Source organism: Opisthocomus hoazin, chromosome 4 (assembly GCF_030867145.1).
Source record: "Opisthocomus hoazin isolate bOpiHoa1 chromosome 4, bOpiHoa1.hap1, whole genome shotgun sequence".
In the NCBI taxonomy this organism is placed as follows: domain Eukaryota; kingdom Metazoa; phylum Chordata; class Aves; order Opisthocomiformes; family Opisthocomidae; genus Opisthocomus; species Opisthocomus hoazin.
In genome coordinates this window covers 47,240,661-47,258,124 of record NC_134417.1, presented here as the reverse complement: position 1 = coordinate 47,258,124, position 17,464 = coordinate 47,240,661, and the positions used below count along the sequence as shown (strand labels likewise).

General features: G+C 42.9%; 1 protein-coding gene across 1 annotated transcript in view; it reads right to left on the bottom strand.

Moving 5' to 3' along the window:
• Positions 1 to 733: 733 nt before the first annotated feature.
• The window catches only part of ZNRF2 (zinc and ring finger 2), a 62,203-nt gene continuing 45,472 nt past the window's right edge, over positions 734 to 17,464 (bottom strand). Inside the window, exons 3-5 of the mRNA XM_075418920.1 lie at positions 8,581 to 8,686; positions 7,732 to 7,809; positions 734 to 6,546 (exon numbers count right to left, since the gene is read on the bottom strand). Coding sequence (XP_075275035.1) covers positions 7,752 to 7,809; positions 8,581 to 8,686 — 164 coding nt within the window. The 3' untranslated portion in view covers positions 734 to 6,546; positions 7,732 to 7,751. The remainder of the gene's footprint in view (positions 6,547 to 7,731; positions 7,810 to 8,580; positions 8,687 to 17,464) is intronic.

Genomic DNA, 17,464 nt, shown 5'->3' with positions numbered 1-17,464 from the left:
GTCTCTGGGGGAGCCTGTTGTAGCAGCCTCCTCCCAGCTGTTCAGGGACAGAGGAGAGAGCGTTGGTGACCACCGGGGACAAGGAGATCCACGCACTGCCCAGCCCCGGGTACACTGGCAGGGAGTCAGTTTTAAAAAGAAAACCATGAAGTGTTTGAGAGGAAGCTAGAGTGGTATTTGGGTAGAGGAAACTAAAGGAACAAGCAGCATATGAAGCCAGCTTGATGCTTTGATGGAGCTTCCCAGTCTGTAATTGATGAGAAAGGGCTGTTTGCCACCTCCTTCCCCCCCTCTTTTTTCTTTTTAAACCACCCACAAGTTCCCCACCTCCAGACCTGGCAGCTCTATTTGTGCTAACCTCCAAAGACCATCCTGTCTGCTGGAGATCACCAGAGGACACATCGACCAGAAACACCTTGTCTCCAGCCACCAGTCACCCTGGCAAAACAGCAGCAGCAGCTCTGCCAAGACCGTCCCTGGCTGGATGGATAAAAGCCGTTTTGCAAAGGGGCTCTGAGAGGGGCCAGAGGCTGGCCCAGAGGGTCTGCGCTCCGCCCTGCAGGACCGCAGACAGGCGAGATACCACGCTGCTTTCCCAGCTGTGACTATACACCACACATCGCTTTTCCTTCCTTTGCTTCAGCTTGGTCTGCAGCACAGACATAGGGCAGCTCTGCCCCACAGCGATGCCTCTTTCACTAATGCTTTAAAAAAAAAAATAAACACCCGGAAGTGTGAAGAAAACTGTGCTTCAAAAGATTTATTACATATATTTGTACATATTTTACATGAATGGAATGTTAAACATACAACCTAAAAATCAATAAAAAAATATTTTCATTCATGATTACGTACTGGCAAACCACTGAAAAGAGTACCTTAGAACAACTTAAGTCAACTTGCAATCATACTGCTCAATTAAAAAAAAAAATACAAACATGTTTTACATTAGACATTGCAAATTATATTCCAATTTCTGCTCCCGGTAATGAAGGAAGACAACTTGTCCATTACCACTGCACGTACGGGTGGCATTTCAGAAGCTAGCACAGAGTTCCCTCTAACTTGTTGTGGACAGGGTTAGCTCTGTGGGAAGAGGCATATAAAAAAGGGGAACATACACTCTGCTCCCTACCTGCAGGTACCTGCCAGAGGGTAGGAAGAGCCAGAATGAGATTTGCAATCAAGTGATAAGGTTAATGCCGGATCGCCACTCGTCCAGTGCGATGCTGCAGGTTTTAAAATGAAGCAGTTGATTAAAACATCCCCTCTACGGCTCAGCCACCTCCCTTCTTCCTTGAAAGTTACAGTGCTTTGGCAATATCAGCTAGGAGCGAATTCTTGACCATATGATAACGAATACCTCAGCTTCATCTTAACAAGTATAGGAAGAGCCCAGAATCGCGCTTTGATGTCTCTTTCTGTTAGCATTTCACACCTTGAGAGCTTGTGACCAGTCATGCTGAGAAGTGTTTACTATTAAACATAACAAATTAGCAGTAAAAGGGACAGATTTGAGGGAAAACCAGAGGAACAGGATTCAGCAACAGATTATGTTCTTGCAACGTCAGGTTTCTTACACTTGAAACTTTGCCAGAATCGAGCAAATCCTACTTATCGTTGCAAAATCTTTGCCAAAGCACACCCAAGGGCAAAAGTCTCTCAAACAAACAGCCGTAGATTAAAAGCTGCCGGGGAGATCAGCTAGCGGGCTTGCTGCCTTCTACTTCTCGTACCCTGGCAACTTACTAGATCAAAGACAGAATCAAGTCCAGCCTGTTCCAGGTGCAGGATATTCCTGCGGCGGTTTACCTGAGCAAGCCTTCAGCAACGAATAACGCCCCACTGCGAGGTCATTTTACAGCTTATCCCATCATCAGCTCTGACGTACTCAAGTGAAAAATGACTTTACAGAACACGATGCAGCGGCTTGGGAGGCCAGCCGAACTGCGCAGTAAGATAACCAAGTGCAACTGGAGAGTAAGGGCTGGGTTGGGTTCCCCCCCCCCCCCCAACAGGCTAAAACATCTTCAGCCTGATTTTAGAAGCAGGTTAATTGATATGGAGAAACATCACAGAAGTTTTACATTAGGAAACGAAAAGTGGACGCCGTTCTGTTGTGAATTTCTCACACAGAGTTATTCTGAACGACAAGAAGCGGTACAAGCTGACGGCACTGCTGCAGGAAAACACGCTTTTGGCCCTAATGAGCCCTCCTCTTCCAGCTACACCCTCTTACGTTACTTCTGCTGCTGCCAATAGAAAGCCTGTCCAAAGATTGAGGGGATGTGGCCTCAACTGTACCCCGTCTTCAGCTGGGAAAAGGAGAAGAAATTGATACCAAAATGACTTTTAAGCTTGGAAGGGTGGAAAGTGAGTCATAAAATATAGCACTCATCAAAAAATGGGACAATCCTCCACTGGCAAAGGTGAGCTGGAAGATCCACAGTAGCACTTCTGCGTTCCCAGGTGTGCGGTAGTCTCTTGGCAAGCAACTCCCAACCCTATAGCAAAATTATTAGGTACAAAACAGCAATACCAAATTTGTGCACAAATACTCTCTTTCAGTATGGGAAAGCAGCTAAAATTCACAGAAACTCAGAGAGATCACGGCCTGCATCAAAACAAGTGTATGCTTTGTTGCTGTTTACGCACTGATAGCAGCAACATTCAAGTGCCACGTTCCCTGCTCTTGGTGGAACGCAGAAGAAATGGAGCAAGTTTCTGAAGCCCTCACCTGGAAAAGGCAGCACACTAACAGCATGTCCATAAGCACATCTTACGTGTTACACTTTATCCAATTAAAACCAGCGAAGATCCATGTTTCTGAATAAAAATTATCTTTCCCATATTTACTGAGATTTTAGTCTTCTGGGAGTCAGTTTTACCAGCTCTTCAGCCTGTCAGCAAAGACTTAATTAAAAAGCCAGTGCTCCTAGCATTAAGAACTAGGATAAATGTATAAATCTCGAGATTAAGTCATAAAGCCCCTTTCAGATCATAACGGGATGGAGTAGGGGGGAAAATAAAGGTCACAGGTATCCACCCACATCTTTGTACATTACCTACACGTTTTCAATTTCAAAATACTGTAGTACACTTACCCTTGAATATGAAAGTTAAATTGATTACAAATAAGACCAGCTGTTTTACACTTTACTCTTCCCAAAAATAAAATACCACAAATTTGCAGTGTGCTTCATATTTTTGCTTTTACGTCCCACTGAACTCATCGTTGAATGTACGCGTTGAAAGAAAATGAGCTCCCTCCTTCAAGAGGAAAGTGTTGTTATAGATACACTGCTTCGTAAGAGACAGGACAACGGGTGCCTGTGCTGACAGTTGCACAGCTCTCTCGGTATCGTATGGAGTAGGGTTATATACAATCCAACGCGTAGCCACCTCCACTGAACTTCAAAACACAAGTTGCTACTCAAGATACATCGGTATGTTACAAGTTCAGAAAAATCTCACATTTCAAGACAGTGTTGAGTCTACTCTTCCCCTTCTGGCAAGCAGCATGTTTATGGCAGACCTGAGTATGGGAATTATTTCACACCCTTACATACTTAGGGAAGATATATGCCAGATGACAGAAAATACTCTGAAACAGCAAAGAATTGGCAATCTCAATATATTTACAGGCAAAGAAGCATATCGCACCGTAATTTAAGTTATTGCTTCTTGTGGACAAGCGTGGTATTCCTTGATCGGGACACACAGGACCTGGTTGGTGTTTATTTTCCCCTTCCGAAGCACAATGACTCAGGACCACTGTGAGCACGTTTTTGAAACGAAGGTATTCCCTATGACTAGAGCTATGTCTACAGCGTGGTCGTCGCCAGCTGACCAACCGCTGGTGACAGCAAGCTTACGGAGGTGAGCTTCCAGAGGCGTTTTCAAACCCAAGGATCACTCTCGTGCTCCCACGGTCATTCTCGGCTTAGTCTACGTTACAGGGTTTGATACAAGAAAACCTCCCGTAGCCTTTCAGAAGAGATTTATGGATACCAAGAATGCCAAACTAGGATCTAAGGCTGACCTCGTATCAGTTCCTCAAATAATCCAAGGCATTGCTGCTCTACTGTGCTGACGGAAGCAGCAGCAGACTCTTGCCTGCAAAACCATGCATCAGAGCGATTGCTAGTGGCATGCAATCTGGTCCTAAACACTGGTCCTAAACGTGGGACAGCAGTGATAACTGCTGGGTCTTTAAACCAGCTGCTTGCATCTGAACACAGAAAATGAAGGTTTTCAAAAAAAAACAGTAAATGAACTAGAAACATGAACTACCAAAACTGAGCTTAAGTTGTAAACAGATTTATGTTTTTAATATTTACCTACTTAGTCCCCAAGCCAAAGGCTATCTATCACCTCAGAGCACAGGACGCCAAAACACTTACCTACTCCCTTTACGCTACTACAGGTGAGTTTCTGTAGGTGTGAAGCCAACAGCAAACATTAAATCAATGCAAATGCAAGAGTTTAACTTTCAGAAGACAGCAGGAATTTAGAACATTGGAATAGTGGGCCTGCAGGCAACACCACTATTTGAGTATTACAGGCGCTGTAATTCCTCACACCCCCCCTCCCCAAGATCATACAAGGCAACACAAATATTCTCGGCTAAAAAGGGATCTGTACAGGGAACGACTGTACATTCGATGTCACTACAGAACTGAAAATGTGACAAAATGATTCTGCTCCCACCCAAAAAGAGAATACGACAGGGCCCCATAGTTACAGGCTCAGATGGACCAGTGACGCAAGCCCCAAAATGTAGAAACTGCACCGGTGATTACGATAATTATCTGGTTTGGACTCCTTTAGATTTGCAGCATAACAAAGGCATTTTACAGAGCAACATTCAGGAGGAAATGTTATCCAGGCAAGAACTGCTCTGCAAGCAAGATAGGAGAGTTCAATAACATGCACTGCACTTGTTCTCCAGATAGCAGCAGTTGCTCCTGCCCTTTGCCCTTTTTGATATGAATCACAGTAGCAACAGAGAGAAATATGTACTTAAACAAGAAAAGCAGAACTATGTATGTACAAGAGAAGTGTTTGAAGTGTTGTGCAATTTAACTATTGAAATCCACCAAAAATGCTGTCGCTAATAAATATTCATAAACTCTTCCCTGTGCTGTGAAATTCAGAAACTACTACGATTAATTCTTGATACAAAAAGTATGCTTCTAAGCCCTGACATCTGTTCCAGTTTACTGTCTTTTCTTTGCCCCTGCCTTTTTTTTTTGAACTGTGATACCTCATGGGAACTAATACTTCTCCACAGTTTTACTTGGTGTACCCCTCCCAGAGACATGCTGTGTTTTGTGGAGCCCTGGGTATACCGATATAATACAGTAAAACAATAATAAATTAAACAAATGCAGGTGCATCTAAAAAACAAACCACACTGTCAAATGCTGGTCTCCACATGAAGAGACCAAAGATTTAGATGCAAAGTACTACAGGTCCTGCCATCAAAAAAGACATTCAAACAAGGAAGCAAAAACTTGTGCCTAAGTGTTTGAAAAATTAAACGCAAATCCCACCTCTATGTTATCTCACCCACGCCTGTGAAAAACCCTCTTGCTGTGCCCACATTTGCAGTTATTTATTTACACCTCAGGAGGCAGCCTGGAGATGAGAGTAGTACAATAAAATAATTACCTGAAACATTTTTAAAAAAATACCCGTTAAACAAATTACCTTAACTGGCAGCACTTAAAATTGGTAATTCTTCTTCTTTTTCCTATTTAAAAAAAAAGTTGCATAGCTGTAAGATTTTGCTTTGCTGCATTTTTTTTCTTGTTGTTTTTACTCACAAGCAGTAAAAGAGAAATTTTAGTTACTTAAATAGCAATACAATGTGCAGATTCCAACAATCCCTATAGCTTGATCAATATAAATTAGTTACCTGTCTCAGTTTTACTCTTTGGACTGCATTGTGACAAAGGTTTAGTTACAAAATTTTGAAATATAGTATTCCTATGCAGAGAAGTTTATGTTTTCTGCTCTTGGAAAAAAGTGAGGAACGTAAAACAGGGTGTGAATTCAGCAAATTAAGGTCACTCTGTTAGATTATATTTAGTTTGCCATTTACTCTTCTTCAGCCAACGAGAAGGTGGCCTTCTCTCAAAACCGGGGCCTTCTTCCTGCAAGGGTCTCAGATAGCACGTATCGAACGTCTCCGCTTCCACCCGAGGCAGCGGGAAACATATCCAATAACCCGCTTCTTCACAGAACCACAAGTTAGGCTGAAATTGGGAACTTTGGCCTTCGATACAAAATAGCGTCAGTAAAGTCTGCGGGGAGTCGATTGTGACAGAATGTGCAGCATTTTCAAAATCCCTGTGTGTCCTTTGCGCGAGTGTTCGGTACACCGAGCGCGACTGGCGAGTAACTGGCGGCTGCGGCGCTTTTTCCATGTCACTGTCCATCTTCGCCTTTTTCAGCCACAAAGGACCAGAAGTCTCCAGCCAGGCACGCTGTGCTCAGCAAGGGAACCTCACACCTCCTATGTTTTCTGATCAGCGGAAGCAGCTGTGAAAAAGCAGAAGACAGAATTAGCACTGTTTCAGCTATTTCAGTACGTAACACGCACAAACAGCATGAGAGCAACCACCGTGTCTTCCTTCCCTTTTTCCCTAAGCCCCCAGTTATCGCCACCTCTGCTGTGAAAAAAAAGCAAACTGGATTTGATGTGAGGTTAATCGCCCGGGAGCATGTAGAGAGCCAAACATGTCCATAAGCAGCACGCGGGCTTCTGCCACAATTCAGTTGTTGGGGGCAAGACAGGAAACGCGTTTGTTTATTAATATTGGGTAGCGCTGCCCTGAGGTTAAAACAATTATCCTTGTAGCAGGATACCTTCCCTCAGGTTTTCTCTGCCACCCCTGCAACCACCACAGCACTGCAACATGACCTGCAACGCAGACTCACGAAGCAAGATGAAACGAACAAATAAACGCCAATGATGAAGCCTTCAGTTATGTGGTTTGTTTGGTTTTTTTTTAAATTTCCATCAGAACAACAAAACCAAACCATCACCTACCAGCCAGAATTTCAGATATCTACATTTCTCTAAGAATGATGATGATTGTTGGTGTGTTCTGTAATGCTTAGGGGCACTAATTTAATGCACAATAAAGTTTTCAAACTAGTCAACTATAAGAATAAACCTGTCCTTTAAACCTTTGACACTGACTGCAGATCTGAAATCATTAACACAAAACATAAGCTGGAAAAACGCGAACCTCTGTGTGATGGGATGGATAGAAACATGTTAACATTTTTATTTCTTCATCTATTTTAAACATTCTGGAATGCATTAACATGAAAGTGTTTTTCAAAATACCCAGTTTCAACTTTTTCATGGGATTCCAAAAGCTTTCCGTCAGAAATAAATGCCAGTACTCATGGAACAATCCAAAATTACACAATTGCATTATTTTAATTTTTTTTCATTTCCATGGAAAAAATACTCAGCTTTACTGGCACTGACTTGCCACTTTCCAGTACTAAAACTGGAATACATCATTTCAGACCATGCCATATAAGGATGCAGAAACCTTTTACATATTGCAATATATGTCAATACTTACTAATTAACATTGCAGTTCTGAGACACAGTAGCAAATTCACAAATTAAAAAAATAGCATAAAGAGTTATTTTCAATAAGCAAGATATTTATTGTTGAAATGTACGCAGCTAAAAAGAAATATTACCTAAAACCACGAATCTTGTCTTAATCTGATGGATGCTCAGGGCAAGATCTATTTACTTCAAACCATTCATCTATGCAGCTGTTGGGTGTAAGACAAAAATGAAAACAATCAACATTAATATCTCAGTAACATTTCACAGTAAGATACAAATATAAATTGGTTTCTCATAATTTCAATGACTAGTAGAATTTTATATTTTATATATATATATATATATAAAGAAGCATACGTATAAATACACATCATTGGAAAATTTGAAAACACCAAATCACGGTCATATTTGGATATTAAATGCTGTTGAATAAGTTTCCTAAGTGTTCGAATTTTCTAAGGAAGAATTTTACAAGTTACTATCCAGCTTTTATACACAGGTTACTTCGCTACTAACACCATCATCTTGCTTGTATCATTCATCGACATTTTACTTCCTGGAGGGACAGACACTTGTGAAAACAAATACGAAACACGTTTAAAAAGTGTTCGGCCCTCTCCTCCCCAAGCCTACTAGCATTTGACAAAACTTCGGTACACACAGCCCAAGCTCCCTAGCCGTGACGTGCACTCCTTTGCCACACAGGTGATTCTGCCTTATTTTTCCTGTGGACTTTTCATGCAGACATGAGAAGACTACAGCAGGGAAAACTGACTTTAAATACATTTTTTGGAGACACAGAAAGATGTCATTTCAAAAATATCTTCAAGGTTGCTGCTGTTGTTTCTTTGTTGTTTGTTTGGCTTTCTAAATGTAAAAAGCAAGTGAGTTTTGGTGCTCCTTTAAGCACCCCTTAGAGGAGTTACCCAATAAATGTGACCTTCCGGAATTCTATATACATCCCGAGGAATACTTGCCCTTTATGATATATGCAGAGGCAAGGCAGCCGTGCTATAGTATCTCCTTGCTGCAGCTCTTCCAGGCATATTGCACACTCCCCAGCATCTTTACTCAGCACATCCTCTGCAGAAAGAGGACAGAGTTAAACGGTTGAAAAGCAGACCACTGCAAGCAAAACATTCTTTATTCAGAACACCAAGGCCAGCTACAGAAGATACTTCTTGTCCTGCAGCAAGCCCTGCCAAGGTGACGATCGGCCACACTTACACCAGCTGACCAGAGGCTCCCAATGGGAGATGTCTGAACAGCTCAGATACAGTTATGATTCAGTGTCTTGCCTAAACACAGCCACAGCTCAAAATGAAGTGCTGTAGGAAGACACCCATACGGAGACGGTAGGTAGCCATCATCCACAGCCAGTATCCCTCTGCAGTTCATACTCTCCCGGCAGATCCATACCTCACTGCGTGGGCTGCTCAGATCTGACCTCGGAGACCTGCACTCCAAACCCTGCAGCCATGCTCTGCTGCCGACCCCAAGAGCTCAGCCTTGGAGACATCAGGTTCTTCTGGCTCTGGGGCTTTGAGTATTCATGCTGGGGGGGGAGGGTGTTCCTAACTGTCTCCTCTTCCCCAGCCTTTCACTCCGGGGGTTAAGTTCAAGCCGGAACGTAACAGGAAACTGCAGGGAAATAACTGCAGGGAATTAACTAGGTAAAGGTGTTCTTCACTTCTAAACGCTTAGCCTACCATTCGCTTTTTCTACTCTCTCCTACTCCTCTCTCTTCTATACATCTGGCTTTCTTTTACCAGCCTTTCTGGTACTCACATTGCATACCTTCAACCTCCTCTTCTCGCCATGCCAGCATGTTCTACCACATCCCATCCACATTTTCCTCAATGTAAAGTACACAACTGTTAGCAATAAGAGTGGGAGTTTTCCATCAGGGAAGGATCAGTGCTGTATGGCTCCAATGACCCTAAATTTCTGGAAATAGTGAATTTTTTGCAGCATTACCAAGTCCCATAATGAATGGGAAGAAAGTAAGTTCCTAGGAATGCACAGGAGTTGGCTTTCATACAGAAGTTTCTGGGAAAATATATCATTTTTAATAAAAACCTTCTCTCTTGGACACTTCTCTTAGCTAGAACGTGGGATGCAGAATTCAGCCTTAGCACAAAGCAAACCAAGAGATCATGTAAGGCCCCGTTTGCCAGAAGCAGGTTCAAAGTCCCAGTCAGACACGAACTCACACAGTGCACGGAGCACTCCCAACAGGGATCACGTCGGAGCCCAGCTGGCAATCTCTGGAGGATCAGAAAGGCACACACTTGGCAAAGTAAAGCCCACCTGTTCAAATCTCTGCAGCTTCTGGGGAAAAGCTTCCCCTTCTTAACCAAAAGGAGCCTAAAAGGACTGTTTATGGAGAGCACAATTCCCAGGTGTCACTGAGAAACCACTGGCTCTAAGCTCTGCTCTCCAGTGGCTCCAGTACTCATCACTATGGCATTCCAAACACACTGAAAATGACAAGCACACAGCTAAAAAGCTATCACTGCAGCAAAAAGTGAAATGAAATTAGGTCTATGCTGTTCCCCTTGGAATGACAGCAAGCTGTCTTGCAGGTGCTTGGGTTTCTAAAACGGTGCTTGTTTCAGTCTCTGCAACATTCATCGGTTATGCTAAAAATACCTTATCATGCCATGTGTGTGGCATCTTTGTGAGGATATGTCAAGAGCATCTAACATGAGGTCATCTGCTATAAAGAAAAATACTCAAAACAAAATAATAAACAATATACACCTCTCACAATGAAGAAAAAAACCCATGTATTTTACACATGGTAATACAGTGCCTACCAATAATGTTAAGAAACTATTTCTGTTGTTCTAGCGGATAAAATTCCAAGAGCATTAGAGGTACCTATAGAGAGAAAGCAATTTAAAACAATACAAAAGATCTTAAGAACTCTTCTCTGTTGATACAAAATCCTGACACTAAGAACTTGCCCAGAAGAGGGTGCTAAGGATAAATACTTCCTTGAGGTGGTGTGTCTTGGGTTTTGTTTTTTGTTGTTGTTGTTGGGGTTTTTTTGTTTTGTTTTATTTTATTAAAAAGATACTTTAGTATCTGACACCAGGAGGCAAAGACTCCCCAGACAGCATTGTCCTGCTACAGAGATATTAATCTTCGCCTGAGGCTCTCAGGCACCACTCTCCCAAACCGCCCCTTTACACAAGTACCTTGCGAAAAGTCCTGTGAGCAGATCCACTCTCTTCCCACAGTTACGTTGCAGGAAGAAGCACCATTAATAATTCAAGCACGTATCATATACACAGAGCATACTTAATAAAAGTAATTTTTTTCACGGAGTCACCTTATCAGATCAGCAGCTGCTACCCAAAACAAAATGCCACCAAGATACCTCCAGTGAATTAAACTCCAGCCTCCCGCCCTCAGCACTCTCAACGGGGAAGCATTTAGTCAAGCGCTGATGACAAAAACTAAAAAGCTGTCCAATAAAAACACAATTTATAAAAGAAAACATTCCCGTGAACTGCCTTCACATCACTAGCGTACGTGTCTGGCTCATCGTGCGCTCCCCAGACTGAACAGTGCTTGGGTGGGAACCCCCGCCGGGCGATTGAACGAGGGTCTGCACCTTTGGGCTAGCATTAGGGCAAGGTGCCAGGTTAAACATTTGCATCTCCCACCAGCCCTGGCGTAAGTGTCTGAGGCTCATTTCTCTTCCCTCCAGCACTCCTGTGCCCTCCCCAAACGCCATTAGCTTCCTTCTTGCCAACACCAGCCCGGCCGCAAACAGCTTGCCGCCCTCCCTGGCTTCACCCCAGGCTTCCCCACCGGGATGAGACACACCGGGCTTTGCTGAATCGTGCCAGAGGCAGCTGCTGCGACCGCTGGTGACGGCCGGCACGGACAGGGCCTCAGAACCCCTGCAGAAGAGATTTCCTTAACAGGTTTCAATGCTGCTCTTCGAAATAACGAGGAGTCGGCATTCCCTACTTCTCGTGTTAACCTTACGAATCCTACCAGGCTCTTGCGCCAGAGGAAAGCCTGAGTACTGAAGGAATTAGTACAAAACACCCAACTGCTATAAATGCCCACGTGCAACTTGGCTGCGCGTTAACAGACTCCAAACCCGTGTAATTATGCTCACAATTGATTACACACGGAGAGTGACGACAGCAAAACCAACTCCTTCGTGGACCTATGACACTTTGGTTCTGACTCCCTTTCGGCCATTTTAGGTGATTCAGATCATCAATCCCAGATAAAGTAAAAGGAGTGAAAAAACCTGTTAATCCTGGATCCGGTCAGAATTTGTCCTGTACAGCACTCTCCTGTACCAACACTGGCTTATACCAGATGGAAGTCAGTTTAGGGGCCATTTAACACTGACTTTTGAACATATCTGTTACAGAAAAGTGTGTAAATCATGCTGCACAGAACCACTGCAGTCTGAACAATTTTTTTGTTTTCGTATTTTCCTGCAGTGGAGTGATTCAGCAGATACGGATTTTTCTTTTTCTCTTGTCTCTTTAAAAAAAAAAAAGAACAGTTTGAGATTTCATCAATGTTATGATTAAAACATTTACATGAGTGCTATTACCTAAATGGAAGTGGGAAGAGGAAATAAGCAGAGGCCACATTTTTCCATTTCGCCCACACGTGGGTACGTACACAAACACTCCCCACACCCCCAACATCCATCTGCCTTGCACCAAATTGGAGGTAAACACTCCTCCACCTTCCCAGCTATCTGAACAAGTACTCACTAGCCAAAGACTGGTGTCAAAGATGTAATCTGGCAAAAAAGCCTAGCATTTCCCTCCTGTGTCTGCTCAAGTTCTGCTTTCTCCTCTGTCCCTGGTTAATAATACTACTGTTCTAACTTCTGGTGGTCAGCAGATTTTCCTTCTAAATTTCTGCTTTTAACTTTACTAAAAAAATAAATCCTACTGCACTCCTGCATTTATAGCAAAACAGGTAGTACGGAATTAAAATACAATCATCCTGGCAATTTTGCACATACTTTACCAATTAAAAACTTTTTCTACAACTTCTGAAAAATATATCCAATAACTACCAAAGCCACCAACTCAGCCACGGTTAAAATTATAGGCAATGCCTGTGATGAAATGGTCTGTCTTTAAGCTGAGGACTGCAGAAGCACATGCAATACATGCCTTATTAAGTCTTTCAAATCTGTGCTGCTGCTTTTTGTATTTATTTTTAAAACACAGATAGATATAGCCCTAGGCTCAGGAAACCCCAAGTCACAAATCATGGAGATGGACACAGTATCTGGGGAGACATCACCTTTTAGCTGCAGTATTTTATTTCTCTCTAGGCATTCACTGGAAATAGAACACCAAGTTAGAAAGACCTTTGATGCAATCTAGTATGACAATTTTTCAAAATATCTGTATTTTTTCTAAAACGTAAAAGCTTAAATGTCTGTGGAAGCTGCCACCACAGCTAGATTAACAGTGAAGGACTCCACAACAGTGCACACTTTCAGCAACATGACTGAAACTTAATCGGAACACACCCTCCAAACAGTATCTTATCAGCACTAAAATTGGTAAAACAAGAGCCACAAGAGATGAAAAAATATTGATGAAACTTCCTTAGAAAAAATATTGATGAAACGTCATTAAATAGTACATATTACCATATATCTGTTACACACTTGTTAGCATTTGTTGCTGATTACTAAAAGCGCTCTCAGTTAAGTACTACAGACTGTCTTTGCTCATTTTTAAATGGAGTACTTCAAGCTCTAGACATCTAGAAGCCAACATATTTCTTAACACATATAGTATGAACTCATCCACATTGCAGAATTTGTTCCACACTTACACTGATACCACGTTCTGGGATGATCCAAAGTTTTTCCTTACGCTGTCACAAAGCCAAGTAGACCAGAAGGACCTGCATATTCCACAGGTAACTATTGGGTAGCCAGTAACTATTGGGTAGCCAGCAAGTATGTGTGTATGTGATTAACATACTCCTTAAATGTTACTGACTCGATTTACTAAGTCTTTCCAGCTTCTGCCGTATCTGTTCTCCTCCCTCTCCATTCCTTTCCAGCTATTTCCCACAATCCTTTCCTCCACACCCATTTTCCCCAAAATATCATTCTCTCTAGATCTACTTTTTCTACCACTCCTCCTACTCCCCATCATGTCATTTCATTTACTGTTGTAATGCAGCCATTGGAGAAAGGAGGACGAGATTAACATGATTTGCCACTATCTGACACAAATGATATGGACAGCCTTCTTCTCTGATGATAATATCCCTGGGAGAAGTAGGCACTGGAATGGAAGGAAAAGGGACCATTACGCAGGGTACGCTTCTCTCATGTAGCTCAGTAACTGTCTTTGCAACCCGGTACTGGCCGCAAGCAGAAGCTTTCTCTCCTAGTCCATCCTACGCAGCGGGAGAGCAAGCAGTTTCTTTGGCATTCTACTTGGCTTTCAGTTTGCTGGCTGCCACAAGAGGAGCATCCTTGACTCGGCATGCTTCAGCTAGGGATCATTCTTGCATGACCAGGTCAGCCCTCCACTGCTGCTCAAAAATTGAGGCAGAAAGACACTCGGAAGGAAAGCTGATTCTTTAGTGCTCAGAGTCCTCAACAACAGGAGAAGGATTCAGTCGTCGCTGCAGAAGATGCTGCTTTTGCCACTCGGAGCTCTCCAAGCCACAGGGTCTGCCCGCAGACTGAGCAGGGCAGAGCTAATGCCGTTAGCTTGGCTCACTTATGAAGACTGCGCCTTCACAGCCAGAAGCTAAACTTGCACTGTCCTGGGCGAGGATGCGGGTTCCTGACTAGAAACATTTCTTATTGCTCTAATACAAGCAGCCTCCTCTAGATCAGACACAAGAGGGAAGATTTTTAACATCTAGTGTTTTCACTTGAACCGCAGAGAAGTGGTTCTCAGGATTCACAATACCAGAAAGCTGAGCATGTGGAAATTCAGAATTCAGCTCTCCTGAGTAACTTCAACCCAAATTCTCTTTTGTACTGTTGAAAAAACTAATACCCATATGCTAATCAAACAAGATGATGTTGCGGCATTTTGTGCGCTTTCGACAGGCACAATAACCCCAGACCCCATTGTACAACTTGCATGGTAATACCAAGAACTTAAGCAATCTAAAAACACCTTCTCCACCACAATACAAATAACCATAACCTCTCTAAAGCAAACTAACCAGCTACAACAAACATGACACTTCCTCAAATACTGGCTAAGTGTTTGATGAACTGGGGGGCGGAGAAGGTGTTTGGCATCTCACTCTTCACCCCTAGCAACACAGCAGCCTGTTATAATTTCCTACTCCAAGTCCAAGCGTTCTCCTTGTTTTCCTCTTCCCCCTCACCTTGCTCAGTGTCAGTCCAAGGCTGAGATATCTGTAGACAAGGAGATACCCATCATGAACGACTTCCTGCACAAACATTGCCTACAGTCTTTGCTGCTCCCCCCTCAGGAAACACAAAGGTAAAGGGGGGGGGGAGGGGAAGTACACAAAACAAAGTGAAAGTCGCACAGGAAAAATATTTGCAGCCTAAGGCCGAAGTGGCAATACTCGCATCGCAACACCACGCTGAGCTAGAGGGAGGTGGCTGCAGAAGTTTCGTTGTTTCTCAGCTAACCCAACGTTTGAAGAACCGGATTTAGATTTTTGTGGGACATTCTCAGCTTTCAGAAGCTGATTCTGAGAAGTAGCTAGGTGCTTCCTGTTCAGGCAGATAACGATCAGGTGTGTGGTAGAGGAAAAAAAAATACTTTTTGTTAGAAAACGATAAAAACTGAAATAGTAGCAACAGGAATACATTTTAGGGAGCAGGATGAGTATAAAGCCTGTATAGCCCTAGCTACCTGGATATAATTCTAATTAGGTAAACTAATTAACATAGAGGGGAGAGGGATCTGTGCACTGAGGGAAACAGTTCTTCAGTAAAGCTGTTTGCTTCAGTGGCCACAATGGAAATCTATCTGCAACTTTAAGATACATGGTGTCAATATAAGCTACAGTAAAAAATTTTAAATCCTAAGTTTAAATCACACATCTTTCATACAATGTCCAGTGAAGATCTCTTGCTCATGGACAAAGTCAAGTTTGCATCCCAGGGCTCCCAGTGAAAAGCCAGGCTTTGAAAAAAGGCCAAGTGGCCTGAGAAATAAAGCTTCTCGCTTCTGAGCAACAACATCCACAGCCACTCCTATGCTGCCGTGATCAGCATACCAACTTTCTCAGTCCGTATTTATAGTTCTGGTAGAACGTGTTGGTGTGAAACCGATACTCAAACAAGATAAATTTTATCAACCCAATTGGACGTGAAACGTCTTGTGCTCCTGTCTTGAAATTTATTGCCAGAGTGACTGTGCGTTTCCACAGTGATTCAAGATTTGCTCTTGATACAATTATCTGACTGACTCTGAAACTTCGGCTTAAGCTACAGTCTTTCCAACTTCTGTTTAATCAGTCGGCTTGCAGATTGAGATGCCCTTGAATGTTAAATCATCTCAAGATAGCTAAACAACTTTCTCCTGTTGCAGTGCCTTCTAAAGATAAGTTCCTTTCACCACATTTGTAAGTACCACGTCCTTAAACTGTCAAATTTTAGTCTAGATACGGGCCAAAGAGCTGCACCTGTTCACAAACAAACCACAAATAAACAGTCTTGTCCTCCAGAACATGATGTAAAGAGACTTTGTGACAGCCTTACTCATCCTGTACTAAGTCTGCATTCCAACTGAACTGATGTATATTTGTGTTTTGAATCACCCAAGGAGTAACTTGTTCTTGAGTAGTCTTCCCTGGCATGCTGTTTTTGTCCCAAGGCTTCCCCCACCCCCCCCGTCAGAAATGCTGTTTCCTGGAAGATGAAAATACTTCTAAACATTGTCTCATAAGGAGGCAACGGGCTGAAAAAGCCTTGAACACAGCAGCACCAAACTAGTGGCCAACCGTGAAACCCCGCCATGAATGGTGAACCCCAGCACATACTGTCTGACGCAACAGCTGCTTACTGCAGCGCATGGAAGAAGGAAGCTGCCTTTCGGGTGCTTGTTTGGTTTTTAGTCAGTGTTACACGACCTCTCAGGTTATCGGGTATTAATTCTGAACGTCAGGAGTTAAATCAGAAGTAGCATGTAAACGGGTAAACTCACAAGAAACCAAACAGCAGCAAAATAAGACTCCTTAGGAACCAGTGCAAGGAACTACCGCTTGGGGAACACCTCTTCCTTGGCTCCATCGGGCAAGGAGGATTTACACTTCTCAAGCCTGAGTTTACCATCAAAGAGGATCTTACACCACAAATATGCTACAAAAGGAGGAGTGGTTGAGTAAATGGCCAGGGGCAACCAGCATGTATTGCTGACAAAGCCTGCTTCAGTTAGAGGGGACTGTTTCTTACAGGGAGCTGGAGATCGCTGGGATGAAGGAAACGTACAGAAGCAGGCAAGAAAGAGTACCAGTGCAGGATCCATGCATGCAAATTTTTACCATTTTTATACTTTGCTAAACAATGCTTCCTATCTTTGAGGAGTAAAACAAAGCAAAATATTTAAGGGTTACTTATATGTACCTGCCAATCTGTACCAACACTAAGGAACTGCTATGATAGATGAAAAAAATAAAATGAAATCAATCTAGACCTAGAACGTGGGATTGCAATCCACAGATCCTGTCCAAAGGTGGCTGAACTATACGGCTTCCCCTTAAGCAATGGGCAGAAATTAAGTCTTGTCACTAAGAGGGGCACACTCAAGAAGAATGAGAGAGGTCTGAAGTCCAGCTTGCCTTGTGTAGCAGATGACTTCTTTACCAGAGATAAAAAAACCTAAACAAAAACACCAA